The sequence below is a fragment of the Didymosphaeria variabile genome (genome assembly GCF_027946475.1).
Source record: "Didymosphaeria variabile strain IMI 356815 chromosome Unknown scaffold_1, whole genome shotgun sequence".
In the NCBI taxonomy this organism is placed as follows: Eukaryota; Fungi; Ascomycota; class Dothideomycetes; order Pleosporales; family Didymosphaeriaceae; genus Didymosphaeria; species Didymosphaeria variabile.
Window position 1 is genome coordinate 1,402,310 of NW_026611620.1, and position 13,513 is coordinate 1,415,822.

The following is a 13,513-nucleotide window of genomic DNA, read 5'->3' on the forward strand; positions in this document are numbered from 1 at the left end:
CCGCCAAGGTGACCGCCAGCTCGGGAAAGTGTTCTTCGTCGCCTGACATTCACGTGTGTCAGTTGGCTGTATAGGGTTAGGTGTCTCAGTTAGACAATAATAGACCCAGAACTACGGTTGTTGGTTACATTTTGTGGAGGTGTGTAATTCACAGCACGTGGAAGACATTTGTGGGTACGGTGCCATGCAGGAACGGCGCAGGAACCAAGCGAGAAAGTAAGCACCATAAGCAGCTAGCTGACCCAAACCTCGACTACGTATGGTACTGACGGCATTTTATGACCATCGCAGCCTCAATGTATTGAGCTACCAGAGCAAAGACAGGAAGGCGCACGGTGAATCTGACGCGTCCAGCTCGGAGTAAGATTCTGGGCCAATTATGGTGGGGGCGGGAAGGATCCTACCAATCCTTGGTCGGGTTGGTATCGGTGCGCCACGACCAGGCCAAGAAGATTCGACCTATGCGAAAATGTGAGCACTGGAGATGGCATACGCATGACTAGTAGGGCTGGAGAGTGGGAGTATAATTGTTTCGACATCTCGCGTTCCGTTCGTTTCGTCACTCACTGGCTCTTGTGTCCTCAGCAACACACAGTGGGATCACCAAAGTCGTCGTTCAACATGTACGCAAAGGCACTTCTCACTCTTCTTCCCTTCTTCACGACCTCGGTCGTCGCAGCTCCCAAGCACCACAGGGACGTTGCTGCGGATCTTCTTGCTTGCGCCAAGAAGGTTCTGCCTGCTTCTCAAATCGTCACTCCTTCGGACCCGTCCTACACTACTGCCCGTACCGGTGTTATTTTGCTTAACGACAGCCAATACCCTGCTCTGGTTACTTACCCCAAGGAGCAAAGCCAGGTTGGCCCTCTTGTCAAGTGCGCCGTCAAGTATGGCTTCAAGGTCTCGCCCCGCACTGGACAACATCACTTCGAGAACTGGTCTTCCCTGAACAGTTCCCTTGTTATCGACATTGAGAATTTTTCTTATGTTCTCCCAGCGAAGGACTTGAAGACCGCTACTGTTGGTGGCGGTGCCCGCCTTGGTGCTCTCTACTCCGTTCTCGAGGGCTATGGCGTTACTTTCACTGCTGGTATCTGCTCTTCCGTCGGTGTCGGTGGATATCTTGGAGTTGGTGGCTACAACATGCAGATGCGTACCCAGGGCTTCGCTGTCGACCACTTGAAGTCTGCCAAGGTTGTCACTGCTGCTGGCGATCTTGTCACCATCTCCCCGACATCCAACCCAGAGCTCTGGTGGGCTGCCCGCGGTGGTGGAACCTTCGGTATCGTTGTTGAGGCTGTTCTAGAGACCGCTGTTCTCCCTCGCTCTGCCATGTTCGTCGCCAACTTCAACAACGCTACCACTCGCTTCGAAGCCCTGAAGAAGTACAACGCTTGGGCTCCCAAGCAAGACCCCTACTTCGAGTCGCAATTCAACTTCTACTCGGACCGCACTCAAATTCTCGGCTGGTACCTCGGTAAAAGCAAGGCCGAGCTTGAGGCTATCCTCGCTACTTCCGGCCTCGCTTCTGTTCCCAACGCCCAGATCAAGGTTTCCGGCAACTGCAGCACGGCCAACTCTCGTAATTTCTGGACCTACACCCAAGACGAGTGCACTGACGATGCTACCGCCAGCGCCGCCTTCTACGGGCAGTACAATGTCGCCCCTGACGCCCTTACCCCTTTGCCCGGACAGGTAGCCGTCTCTGCTATCAGTTCCCAACCGGCTCGTCCTGATATTGCTCGTGGCGCTCTATGGCAGCGTGGTAACATCTACACGAAGACCTTCGTTGAGACCAAGGACAACCTTCTCGGTGATGATGATCTCCAGTGGTTGGTCGACAACACCAAGAACCTTCCCACGGAGATGGGTTTCTGGATCGAGGTTACCACCTTCAACGTCTCTACCCCAGCCTCTAACTCTGCATTCCCGTGGTCAGACAAGGCCAAGACCCTGTGGCGCATGCAGGTCGAGAACGAGGACCCAGTAAAGGCGCAGTCTAAGGCTATTTCTGAGCTGTTTGAGAAGGAGTTCCGTCCTCGTGTTGGGTAAGTATCAAACTGAACGTGCAACCTCACAAAAACAGCGCTAATGTTATACACAGTCCTTACACATACTCTGGATACGTCGATTCGAAGATCACTGGTGACATCATCACTGCCAACTACGGTCCCAATGTCTGCCGTCTTGTCAAGGCTCGCCAGAAGTTCGACCCCAACTTCGTCTTCTACAACCCGGGAGCTGTGCCCCCGAAAGCCAAGGCCTCATGGGGATGCTAGGTCAAGACCTGTGGAAACTCATAGAATCTCCCTTAGACCGTTCATGTACATACTCTCCTAATTCGTAGGGTGGAAGCTGTGGAAAATGTACTTTAGAACATTCATCACAACCATTGGGTTACAATACATACATCTTGTTTCGCGGCACTCTCTTGATATTTCTCACCCGTTGTTATGTTATGTTTTTACCTGACTTCTGGGTTGATACAATTCAAATATCGCAGTATAACCCATGAAGCACAGATGGTGGGCGATATATCAGGCGTGACAAACAGCCGGACAATCAATGCGTGAACTCTTCATTGAGTTATTCCAGGACCCACCTTTCACGGATGGTGTGGAATCACTTAACACGTGATTGCACACTCACGGGCTTGTCATCACGCAGGGTGTTGGTGAGGAGGCGAACTCAGTGGCGAACTAAGCGCATACAACATTTCCGGCAGGATGCATAACGCCAATTCACAGGCTTCTTACCCTATGGTCAGATCTAGAAAATGTGTGGCGAACACACTGCATCATGCGGACTTCGTCTGATGTTGTTGAAGGTGTCATCCATCCCACGCTCGATAGTAAAAATCTTAACTCTTGTTTAGACTACTTAGTGCAATATGAAGAAGTATTCTTTGCTTTTTGTTGCAATTTTGATCGAGTTCATGGACCTTGCTAAATGCATACTGTAATATATTCTACAAGTGGTACGATGCAGCATGATCCTTAACTACGTCCCACACGCCGTTGATAACGTCCACCAAATCTTTGCTCAGCGGACCCGCATCGATCGCATTCAGGTTTGCCTCCATTTGCCTCACGCTCGAGCAGCCAAGAATGACAGCGTCTCCGTGTTGGCCACTCAATATGGAGTGGTACATGACCCACCTCAATGCGACATCGTGGCCACCAATGCCTGCAGCTTTAGCCATGTCAGCTACGCGGCCAGCAGCCTCAATAAGCTCAGGTTTGAGGTATGCCTCCTCGTAAGCTTGGCCTAGGCGAGTCTGTGACAATATGAGCATCAGAAGAAATATTCGATATGAAGTCTTACGTTCTTGTCCCATCTTGAACCTGCAACGTCTACACTGTTTGCATTGATGTTGCCACTGAACATTCCGGCGGCAGAAGGACTATCCAAGTCAGAAGTATATCGGCGAGCCCGAAAAACCGTCACTTACCTGTAAGCGTAGAACGAAATCCCCCATTTTCTCAATGTTGGCCATAGTTGCTCCTCGCCGCTTCTTATGATGGCGTTGTACCGTCCCTGGTACACACTTGGCTTATTCCAGCCATTCTTATCGCAAACTTGGCAGATCTCTTCTACCTCTTCTGCTGTGTAGTTACTCAATCCAAAGCGCTTGAACTTTCCGGATCTATATTGCTCATCCATTGCCTTAGCGGTCACTTCCCAAGGTGTGGTGCGATCCGGCGAGTGCAGGTACATGATATCCACATGATCAACACCCAGGGCGTCCAAGCTCAGAGGCACTGACTCTGCGATCTTCTCAGCAGAATGCGATCCAGGGGCCCATGAAGTGACCTTTGTCGAAATAGTTGCCCACGATCCGGCGCTCAGTTCGCCTAATAATTTCTCCGCAGATCCTGGGTTACCAACGGGATACGCGCGCGCAGAATCGAGTTGCAGCACCCCACGGTTCTGGCATACTTCGAGCAACGGGCCTGCAGTGTCGCGGGAGTTGAACTTCGCCTGTGGCGTGCCTGTTCCAAAGGAGGCGGTGCCGAGGACAACGGCGGGCTTGGAGGAAGCTACGTCAGCGGTCATGGCGGACGCCTGGGAGGCTGTGCTCTTTTGTCAGAAAATCGGTCAGATTTCGAACGCTCACATCGTTGCGCGTAGGGTGGTCTTTATGATGTGCCATCTTCAACACGTACTCACGGTGAAGCTACGAAGCCACGGGCTAGGCGGACAGCTCTGCGATGCGATCAAGCGTGGTGCTGATACCGCTGGAGCCGAGGACCGGTCAGAAAATCACGATACGATCGTCTCATACATATAGTGTTGGGGTCGGAGTTGGCTGTGGCGCTAATGCAGGGCAGATAGTCCCCGGGTGGACCGGGACCATCTCCATGAGTGGGGAGCTTGCAGTGGCTGAAACGCCTTATATCGATTTAAGTTGTCAGGCATAAGCACCTTGTCATGTCAGAACGCTGGCTGGCTAACTGATTGCAGACTATTGGGTACCACATGGAAGTCAAATTGTTGAGTCGCCGGAGGAACATCAAGCTCAGACACTAATGTCGAGGTGTAATTTGGGATAGTATACCACTGGGGTACATTAGAAGGCGCAATCCTTTGGGCCTGATGGATCTTAACATGACATCTGGTAGCTAAAAAAGGCAAAGGTTGGCCCCGGAAACGCAATGAGGTCTGAACATACAGATGTGGCTTCCAGACCATTCAACGCTCATTCTGATTGCGTGCTCCACACAGGGTCTCACTCCTCGTTAAGCTACTCCAAATGGTTGGATCCTGTTCCTCGTCTAGCTCCAACAGGTAGTTGATGCATGTACGGAGTTGCTCGAACTGCACGATAAGGAGTCCGAGCCATGCTGAGCCCTTGCTTCCACAACGTGATTATGTTCTGGTAATGCTAAACTCCAGTAAAAGTCCGGATACCGGATACATACCACAAGAGATAGTAGGCGAACACTGCTTGTCACCATCTCACTTGGAGCTAAAATGTCTCGTCACCTTTTGTATCTTCGAGCTCTCAATATCACATTGTCCCCACAGGAGATACAAACTCTTCCGTCTCTTCGGGTGTTGTACCTGCACAAACGAGCCACTCCCCCACGAACCAAAGCCAAGCCTTTTGGAAGGTAATTGAGATCCAGAATGCCCACCACCACCCAAGCACATCATCAGGCGGTCGTCCCAACGAAGTCTACGCTGCCAACGACGCAAGCACGCCTCCGCAATTCTTGCGACTCTTGCAACACCGCCAAAGTTAAATGTTCCAAAGAGCACCCTTGCTGCCGCCGATGCCAAAGGAAAGAATTATTTTGTGTCTACAGCGTTTCGTTGCGTTGCTCAAAACGGCCCGTCGACGGTCGCACAGCGCCCACAGTTAAGAGACCATCCGGTGTCAGCTCAACGACCAATACTCAGCCAACAGGTTCTGTCAGTATCGATACCAATATAGCCAGGCTGCCGCTTAGTACTGGCTTGGAAGGAGGGTTGGATGCCACTCTAGACTCCGCCATCTCCACAAGTCTCTACGACTTTGACTCCTTATCAGCACTGTCGGAAGTCAATTTTGACCTTCATAATCTCGACGACTACTTTGTATCCGACACATACCTGCCACCCACAAACTTCACTGCCTACGCCAACACTACAGCAAGTACACCCCCAGCACCACGTCTTGCACCATCACTTTCTGGACCAACAGCACAGCTATGCGGTTGTCAACAGCATATTCTTTCGAAACTTTCAGAACTATCTCTTTCGTCCTCGGGCAGCAATACGTCAGTGCCGTTCGACCGTGCACTGTCAGAAAATCGAGTGAGTGCTTCATTTCTTGTCATCCTTCCATCATGAGCTTCGTTGGTCCCGGACACGATATTTTTGGCCATTACATCATCCATTCTGGACTCACTCTGGCCACAATACAAGTGCCAGACAAAGCTAGCGACGGTGAATTGAGGCTAACAACACGTAGGCCATCGTTGCTCTCTGCACCAGCACGCTCGACTGCGCGACCTGCGCGCGAAGCGACGACGTCATGCTCATTCTCACTCTTTCAGCGCTGCTTGCGCACGTTCTGCAAGTGTTTGAGTTGTTGTTCCGCAATCGCCGTGAGGCGCTGCAACCGCGCGAAGGCGGCCCCATCGGAAGCCCTCCCGAGAGCATTAGCGTAGGATCAGCAGGACGAAGCACGGACACGAATTTCAACATGTTCAATGGGTTGGAATTGATGACACCTCCGGCGAGTGTGTAAGTGAAGCCCGGGTACAGAACCCTCTCAGTATGGACCAGACTAACTTTATCTTCATAGACAGGGCAGCAGACCCGGAACCACCGCATCCAGTGGCCTCAACACCCCTCGCAACGGCAGCGTAGTACACTCCTTCAGCCCTACCATCGAGAAAGGCACCACACATTCTGTCCGTCTCAGCCTCGGCACGTACGAGCTTGATGAGCGTGATGAATTCATCCTTCAGACTAGCCTACTCAAGATCGAGTTGAGCAAGATCACTGCCTTGATTGAGGCCTTTGAAGCGAGGCTCTGTCAGACAAAGCTACATCATGATCTTGTGTCGTACCTAAAGCAGGGCTTGGGTGCGAATTATGAAGCGCTGAAGAGGCTGGCTACCGTTTGTAGTAGAGGCCTGGGAAGGGCGAATTGTATTGATATACCGTAAAATATACCCCTTGTTTTTATCGTTGATGTTCTTTATTCGAGCGTTTCTACATATGTATCGTGCGCAGTCTGAGCTTGGGGGCAGGTCTTGGAGAGTCTGGTCATTAGGGAACATGAACTCTAAATCTCGTCATGCATCTTCAACAGGGTCCAGTGCAACGAGCTCTTGTTATTTCGTCAACTTTCTTGGCTCACACACTGATATGGTGTTCACGTTGAAAGTGCAGAATACAGACTGTAGCAGCATGTTCGAAACTCTTTTTTTTGGTACAGTATAAGGAGTTCAAGCATTACAGCAAACAAAGTTTCTTCACCTTCTTGACATGGTCACAAAAGCAGGCGAGACTAGTGAGAGTTACATTGCTTTTGCGATTCAAACACTGTAAGCCAAAGCCAGGCTCACCGAGAATATCTTGAGGGGGTCATATAACTTGCTTCGAAAGACTGCAAGCTTACCTCGGGCAAGTCAGAAAATTGCTACTCCGTGTACGAATTGAACGTGACAGCGTCAGGATAACAGACCTCGTGGGAGCCGAACAGATCCTTTGCATTTCAGGTCCTTCTGATTGAGTGCTAGCAATGTTTGCATTCGTTTCCGTGAACAGAGAATGAGCTACAAGACACGCATGCACTCTAGTAATAGTTCGTATTTTAAGGTCATACTCTCGTAATCTTCAAGCCATTATGGTACATTTACGGGCTCTCAGTAGGTTGCCACACAGCCTCGATGATCCACAGCAGCGAACCCTCGGGCTTCCTCGCATACTGGAACGCAAACCTAGGGTCAGCCTCCTTGAAAAGGCCCTCCCACTCCTCAACGGTCCTCTCCTTGCTGTTGAACATGGCCAACATGCACAAGTCGAGCGAAGTGAGAACCTTGTAGTCCCAGTCAGAGACCTCTCCGGGCCGGGGTAGCACACCCTCGTTGATGAGCACCTTGGAGCCGGGCTTCAGCGCGGGCACGAGGTTCTTGATGAACTTGACGACGTATTTGTCGGGCCAGTTGAGGAGCACGGAACGGAACATGTAGACGTCGGCGCCCTTGTAGGGTTGGAGTTGGTTCAGGTCATGGCCGATGAAGGAGATGCGGTCCTTGAATTCGGCGGGAAGCATTTCCTCGCCTTGGGCGGTGGTGCCGGGGAGATCCTCGACGACGAACTTCAACTTGGGGTGAGCCTTAGCGATGGCGAGGGAGATGTGACCGTGGGAACCGCCGAGCTACTATTGTCAGCTTGTTCATTCTCGTGTTTGACTTAGATAGCGAAGAGACTCACATCAACAACGGTGCTCTCGCCCAGAGACGGCCAGTCGTAGTTAGTGATGAGGTGCTCGACTTTGTGGCTAGCACCCTTGGAGAAGTTGCTCATAGACAGGCCGAACACTCTAGCGCGGTCAGGGTTCTGTGCAAGGAATTCGAAGATGGTCTGGCCGCCGAAAGCAATTCCGAAACCGGCATCGCTCTGCTCGCCGCTGTCGGGAGACTGGATGAGCTGCTTGACAGCGTAGACAGAGGCGGGGGCCCACTCCTCGAAGGTCATGTCGAGCCAATCACGGACGCTAGAGCCATCGAGCAGAGCGACGGAACCAGCAGTGTGGGCAACAACGCCGGAGGAGACCTCCTTGAAGACGTGGTAGATGGCAGCGTGGCGGACGAATCGCATGACGAGCGGCTCCTTGAGACCAGTCTTCTGGGAGATTTCGGCGAAAGTTGCAGTGCCGTTGACAGGCACAGCTTCCGGCAGACGGAAGTGCATGATGGCATGAAGAGAGATGTTGTCATTGTACTGGTTCCATGCCTTCCACCTCAGATCTTCAGCGGGACCTAGAGCAAGAGCCTGGAGATCTTGTGCAGCCTTAAGCAGTCTGATCTTGGAAGCCTGGAGGTCCTCATCCGTTGAGGGAATCGGGAGCTCGCCAGGGGCGTCGACCTCGAAACTGGGCAGGGGCAGGTTGTTGCTCTTGATGTAGTTGGTGAGCTTTTGAGCCTCAGTAGAGGCGATAGCCGCGAGCTCGGTAAGAGCAGACATTTTGTCTATGGGTATAAAACAAGTACTTAGATGAAGAAATAGAAAACTCAGAAAATGCCGGACTGGATAGGGTGTTTCGAGATGAGAGAAGCGAATCCCACTGCCTAATCAATGAACAAGATCAGTCGACTGTCTGGCGAAGTCGTTTTATTGTACGCAGATTGCCGTTCGCATCTGCCATCTTCGGTAGTCCCACGGCGGCGTCTACACGCGTTTCCCATTGTTCGTCAGATCTTCGCACTCCGCTGCATGTGCATAACATGGCGTCGGCTTCCATGAACTCTACTTCTGTCCAGTAGACCTCGGAGTAACACACTGTACCCAAAGGACTTACGAGATAAGGCCTGGCGTCACTCGGTTGTCGATATCGTAGGCGTTCTGGATTGAGCCGGGGGCCCGGAAAACCGAAATCGATGAGATGCGGGCGATACTTTCGCTGTTGGTGGCATTGTTGGGTGTCAGGCGTCAGCCGAAGTTGTAAGACTCATTCCATTAGGAACCAACTTGGTCTACCAATGTCGGCCATTGTTATCCCTGCTTGAGGCCGGCGGAAGTAGGAAGCGGTAGCGGTGCTCGGGAATTAACCAACGCTCGTGAACTTTCTTCGGGTTAGGCGCACACATGCATGGAAGGACGCACCGAAGGCTTCTGGGAGGCGCGGTTGGCCTGAAATGCGATCACAAACCACCATATGCAGCTTAGAGTGCCTCCATGACGAGATGGCGTACAAGCTTGATATTGATGTTGTAAAGTCTCGGGGCGAGGTACGGGCATTAACGTGGAAAGGTAGCCCGTAGGGGCTTAGCGCATGATCGGATCGGCGCTTTACACAGTGTTCGCTTCGAGCGATGCCCTCACGACCAGACAGGGGTGTCCTTGTGCAACTTGATCTATGGCACATGGAGTCAAGTCGGTAAATGGTCACTCTGAGCATCGACTTCACCATACCACTATTGCGTGCCAGAAAGAGGCGCAAGATTGCAATATTCAAATTTATTTGGTAGTCAATATTATATATTTACGAACTTGAGTTGAATGGACATTTGCGGTATGTCAAGTATCAAGTTATGCCAGATTGGAGTTGCGCAGAAGGACTGGCTCAAACCCTCGTCGGTGATGGATACCTCTCGCCGTAAGACCCTTCTTCTAGAGCAGTACCAAGTCTTGAAAAATCGACACATGTGTACGAAGAGGATAGATCTGTGATTTGTTGGTCATGGTATTGGGTATCCTATCATGACTCGTGTCACTATACGCGAACCGAGTAGCCGCATGAACAGTTATCTTGAAGTACTACGAATTATCACACAGCGCCACGAGTCACGCAAAATGACACACTGGGAATACGATTCAACACATTGTCATTATTCTAGCGCTAAGCTACCCTAACAGCAGCCCATTTGGGATATCTATATCATTCAAAAGCTGGCACACTCTAGTTCTTGACAGCAGTGAAAACAGGGCTCTTGCCAATGTACTCCTTCCAGGTAGTGAGGGGCTCATCAACGATAGAGTGGCTGGCATCCAGCTTCTCTCCGCCGAAGTATCCCGATACATCGAAGAGCTGGTGGTTCTCAAGCATCTCCTGCTGGAAAGACTCGGGGAGGCCGAAGCTGCCGAGGATGCCCTTGTAGACGTCACCGGGGAGCTCGTTGTAGGCGGCTGAGGCGGAAGTCTTGGGGTAGACTTCCTTGAGCTCTTCGACGATCTGGGTGGGGGTGTAGTAGGCGGTGGCGCCGAGGACGCGTTGGCCAAGGAGCTTGTCGCGGTTCTCGAAGATGCCCTTCACGAACTTGCCGGTGTCGTCCTCGGCATCGAAGAGGGGCATGGGGGCGTTCTTGGAGGTGGGGAGGTTCAGTGTCCAGCCAGTCTGCTCTGAGATAGACATGCCGGGGAGGTTGGACATAAAGTAACCAGCGAGGAAGAAGGTGGCGGGGATTCCGAGCTCGCGGATGTACTCTTCGACCTGGGCTTTGCTGTCGAAGTGGTGGATGTTTGTGAGCTTGCCATTGGTGACTGGTCATGGTGTTAATGAGAGTTATTGGGGGAGTGGTTAGGTAGACGTACGCTTGGTAGTGTTCAGGAGGGAAGACCAGACAAGGTGCTGAACGCCCTCAGCCTTAGCGGCATCGGCGACAGCCTTGCCCTGGGTAATTTCAGGCGCGGCATCCATCTTCTCGAGGAAGTTGGTGACGGAGAAAACGCCATAGGCACCCTTGAGGACGGGGGCAATGGTTTCGGGAGCGTTCAAGTCGGCCTAGGCTTTGTTAGTACTGAGGGACTTCCAAGCGCTTGTGAAGTTTACGTACGGAGACGACTTCAGCACCGAGCTCCTTGAGCTTCTGTGCAGCCTCCTTGGTGGTGTCACGGGTGACAGCCTTGACGTGGTACTTGGCAGCGGTCTTGGGGTCGGCGAGGATGGTCTTGACGACGGAGCCTCCCTGCTTGCCAGTGGCACCGAAGACGACGATGGTCTGCTTAGCCATGGTGGTGGTTGTAGGTGGAGTTGTTGTGGCGGGAGTAGGTCGAGATGTTGTTGTTGTCGTTGGTGCTTTGGAAGGCGTTGCTGTGGATTGAGGGCTTGATTTGGAGGTCTTGGAGGAGCGACCGAGCAGCTTTTTGAAGGCTTTCATTTGGGGCGAGCGCGAGAGGATTTTTCAGCGTGGTGGAGCGGATATGCAGCCGCGACGTTCTTTGAACTTCTTTGAGTCGTGCGTGAGGCGTAGTTACGAATGCGTGGGACACTCGCGTCTTGCTCAACGCCGACAATAGGCTACACTCCGCGACCGGATTGGGTAGGCGTTTGCCTTAGCAGGGAAGCACGCATCCAGCACTGAGGTAAACCACGCTTCTTCATGCCCGTGCCGTAATCTGGCTGACTTGGCAACGACGGCTTCGGGGATCAAGATTCAGTCTACACCGACGCGGCTGATCGATGGCAAGCATGTTCGTTGGTGGAGCCATGCAGGGGCACAGTGTACTGTGTAAGGCACAAAGCGCGACACACCGAAGCGCTTACCCATCGACGGAGCTAGCGGGCGCCCACCCACCATCCCCACCTCCGTCATGCATCCTGTGTCTTGCAATATGTGAGCCTTCTTCCGTCGCTGGCATCCCGCCAAAACATGACATCGCAGCGTCTTGCGACGCCCGAAGTCCACGCTCCACCCTGACCGCGAGCGGCTGGAGCAGAATGTCGCCATGGCTGGTAAAAGAGCTGCGTGATCCACGGTCTGGGGACGCGCCCTTGCATCTCTTTGTTTGTCTTCATTTCTGCCGCATTACGCATCTCAAAGTCACGTGAAGTGGCTTCTGCAGGTGTCTCGCGATGGCTTCCAAGGCTTCCAAAGCGCCGTATGTGCCAATTCCAAAGGGCGAAGCGCTGACCATTGTGCTCGGTGCATACGTCCCCGCCCTTCTTCTCTGCCTCTATGGCCGCCTTCCAGAATCCGTCGCGAGCTTCTATGCCGCGCATCCACTGGAGCTTATTGCGGGCACTTTCTGTCTACCCATGCTGGGCATAATGTACTTGCATCCCCGCTCGCCCCTGCGATTGGCCATCATTCCGATCGTTGCCCTGGGCTACTTCGCGTACCGCACCGCGGTGCCTCGCTTCATCGAGAACAGGTCACGAGCCAGTTTCCCGGAAGGCCCATTCTATCTTCTGTTTCTCACGGCGATCGATGCGCTGGTACTGCGCCGCATCTACCTCGGCCAGGATGGCAAGGAAAAGTCCGAGCGTCTCGTAAGTCGGGGAGACAGCAAGACCAAAGCCAATGCGCAAGACACGAGCGGGATCCTGTCTTGGAGAGCAATTGGATGGGCGCATAAAGTTGTGTTCAGTTACCGTGCTATCGGCTTGCCGAAGCAGACGCCCAATATTCCAAAGTGGTCCAACAAAGACCCCAGCTACGTGCCTTCTAGAACAGCTTTCCTCGTCAAGCGAGGTCTTGCTGTCGTGGGCGCATTTTTGGTCATTGACTTCCTCGGCCATCAACCTAAGCCTGATCCTGAGGTCTTCTCAGCAGAGAAAGCTTTGCTGTTCCCACCTGCGCATGCACTCGATAGCGCGACCATTGGCGCGCGCGTCTTCAGCACCGTGCTCTGGTGGACGATTCTGCGCCTCAACATTGGGTTGTTTTACAACCTCTTCAGCTGGTTTGGTGTAGCGACGTTCCTCACATCGCCCGCCGACTGGCCGCCCTACTTTGGCAGCGTGTTCGATTCGTACAACCTGCGGAGGTTCTGGTCGTAAGTTTGAGACAACATCCACCCAAAAATTGGCTGACCAGACTGTAGGGTATTTTGGCACACCGGTCTGCGGAACCCGCTCAGCAGCACCGCCAACTTCTTCGCCTACGATGTGTTTCGCCTGCAGAAGGGGTCCTTATTCGGCCGCTACACCAGTGCTTACTTGACGTTTGCGCTATCCGGGTTGGTCCACACATTGATGGACAATACGGCGGGTATTCCGCTCGCGAAGAACACGGCGTGGAAACTGTTTGTGACGTCGGCGATTGGTATCACCGTAGAAGACTTCGTCGAAAGCGCCTACCGCAGAGTCGCAGGGCCTAGCAACGGCAAGTCCTCTGCTTTGTGGAAGAAAATCATTGGCTTTGTTTGGGTCCTGGGCTGGATGTCGTGGACAACACCGTCGTGGAGTTACCAGAACATGAGGCACGATGGCGAGCCACTGTACCCGTTCAGTGCTTTCGAGAGCTTCCAGGCTCTCACTGCGAAAGCGAGTTAGGCGAAGCAGCGCGATAAGATCCCCCACGCGACCCGATGAAGACGAGACCAGGATAACGCTAGATATTTTTTAAGGTGG

At 52.7% G+C, this 13,513-nt stretch overlaps 6 protein-coding genes across 6 annotated transcripts; 3 read left to right on the forward strand and 3 right to left on the reverse strand.

Moving 5' to 3' along the window:
- Positions 1-621: 621 nt before the first annotated feature.
- Positions 622-2,279, forward strand: N0V89_000449 (uncharacterized protein; the record flags this gene model as incomplete). The annotated part of the gene is made up of 2 exons (XM_056209273.1): positions 622-2,048; positions 2,105-2,279. The coding sequence occupies 2 exons, from the start codon at positions 622-624 to the stop codon at positions 2,277-2,279; spliced, it is 1,602 nt and encodes a 533-aa protein (XP_056076095.1).
- A 689-nt stretch (positions 2,280-2,968) lies between these two features.
- N0V89_000450 (uncharacterized protein) lies at positions 2,969-4,056 on the reverse strand (the record flags this gene model as incomplete). Its single annotated transcript, XM_056209274.1, has 3 exons — positions 2,969-3,277; positions 3,325-3,403; positions 3,452-4,056. The coding sequence occupies 3 exons, from the start codon at positions 4,054-4,056 to the stop codon at positions 2,969-2,971; spliced, it is 993 nt and encodes a 330-aa protein (XP_056076096.1).
- A 1,963-nt stretch (positions 4,057-6,019) lies between these two features.
- Positions 6,020-6,659, forward strand: N0V89_000451 (uncharacterized protein; the record flags this gene model as incomplete). The annotated part of the gene is made up of 2 exons (XM_056209275.1): positions 6,020-6,231; positions 6,293-6,659. 2 exons carry the CDS (start codon positions 6,020-6,022, stop codon positions 6,657-6,659), a joined length of 579 nt encoding a protein of 192 aa, XP_056076097.1.
- A 692-nt stretch (positions 6,660-7,351) lies between these two features.
- On the reverse strand, positions 7,352-8,685 carry N0V89_000452 (uncharacterized protein; the record flags this gene model as incomplete). The annotated part of the gene is made up of 2 exons (XM_056209276.1): positions 7,352-7,876; positions 7,933-8,685. 2 exons carry the CDS (start codon positions 8,683-8,685, stop codon positions 7,352-7,354), a joined length of 1,278 nt encoding a protein of 425 aa, XP_056076098.1.
- A 1,435-nt stretch (positions 8,686-10,120) lies between these two features.
- On the reverse strand, positions 10,121-11,318 carry N0V89_000453 (uncharacterized protein; the record flags this gene model as incomplete). Its single annotated transcript, XM_056209277.1, has 3 exons — positions 10,121-10,701; positions 10,753-10,942; positions 10,995-11,318. 3 exons carry the CDS (start codon positions 11,316-11,318, stop codon positions 10,121-10,123), a joined length of 1,095 nt encoding a protein of 364 aa, XP_056076099.1.
- Positions 11,319-12,013: 695 nt separating this feature from the next.
- On the forward strand, positions 12,014-13,435 carry N0V89_000454 (uncharacterized protein; the record flags this gene model as incomplete). The annotated part of the gene is made up of 2 exons (XM_056209278.1): positions 12,014-12,936; positions 12,985-13,435. The coding sequence occupies 2 exons, from the start codon at positions 12,014-12,016 to the stop codon at positions 13,433-13,435; spliced, it is 1,374 nt and encodes a 457-aa protein (XP_056076100.1).
- Between the last annotated feature and the right edge of the window lie 78 nt (positions 13,436-13,513).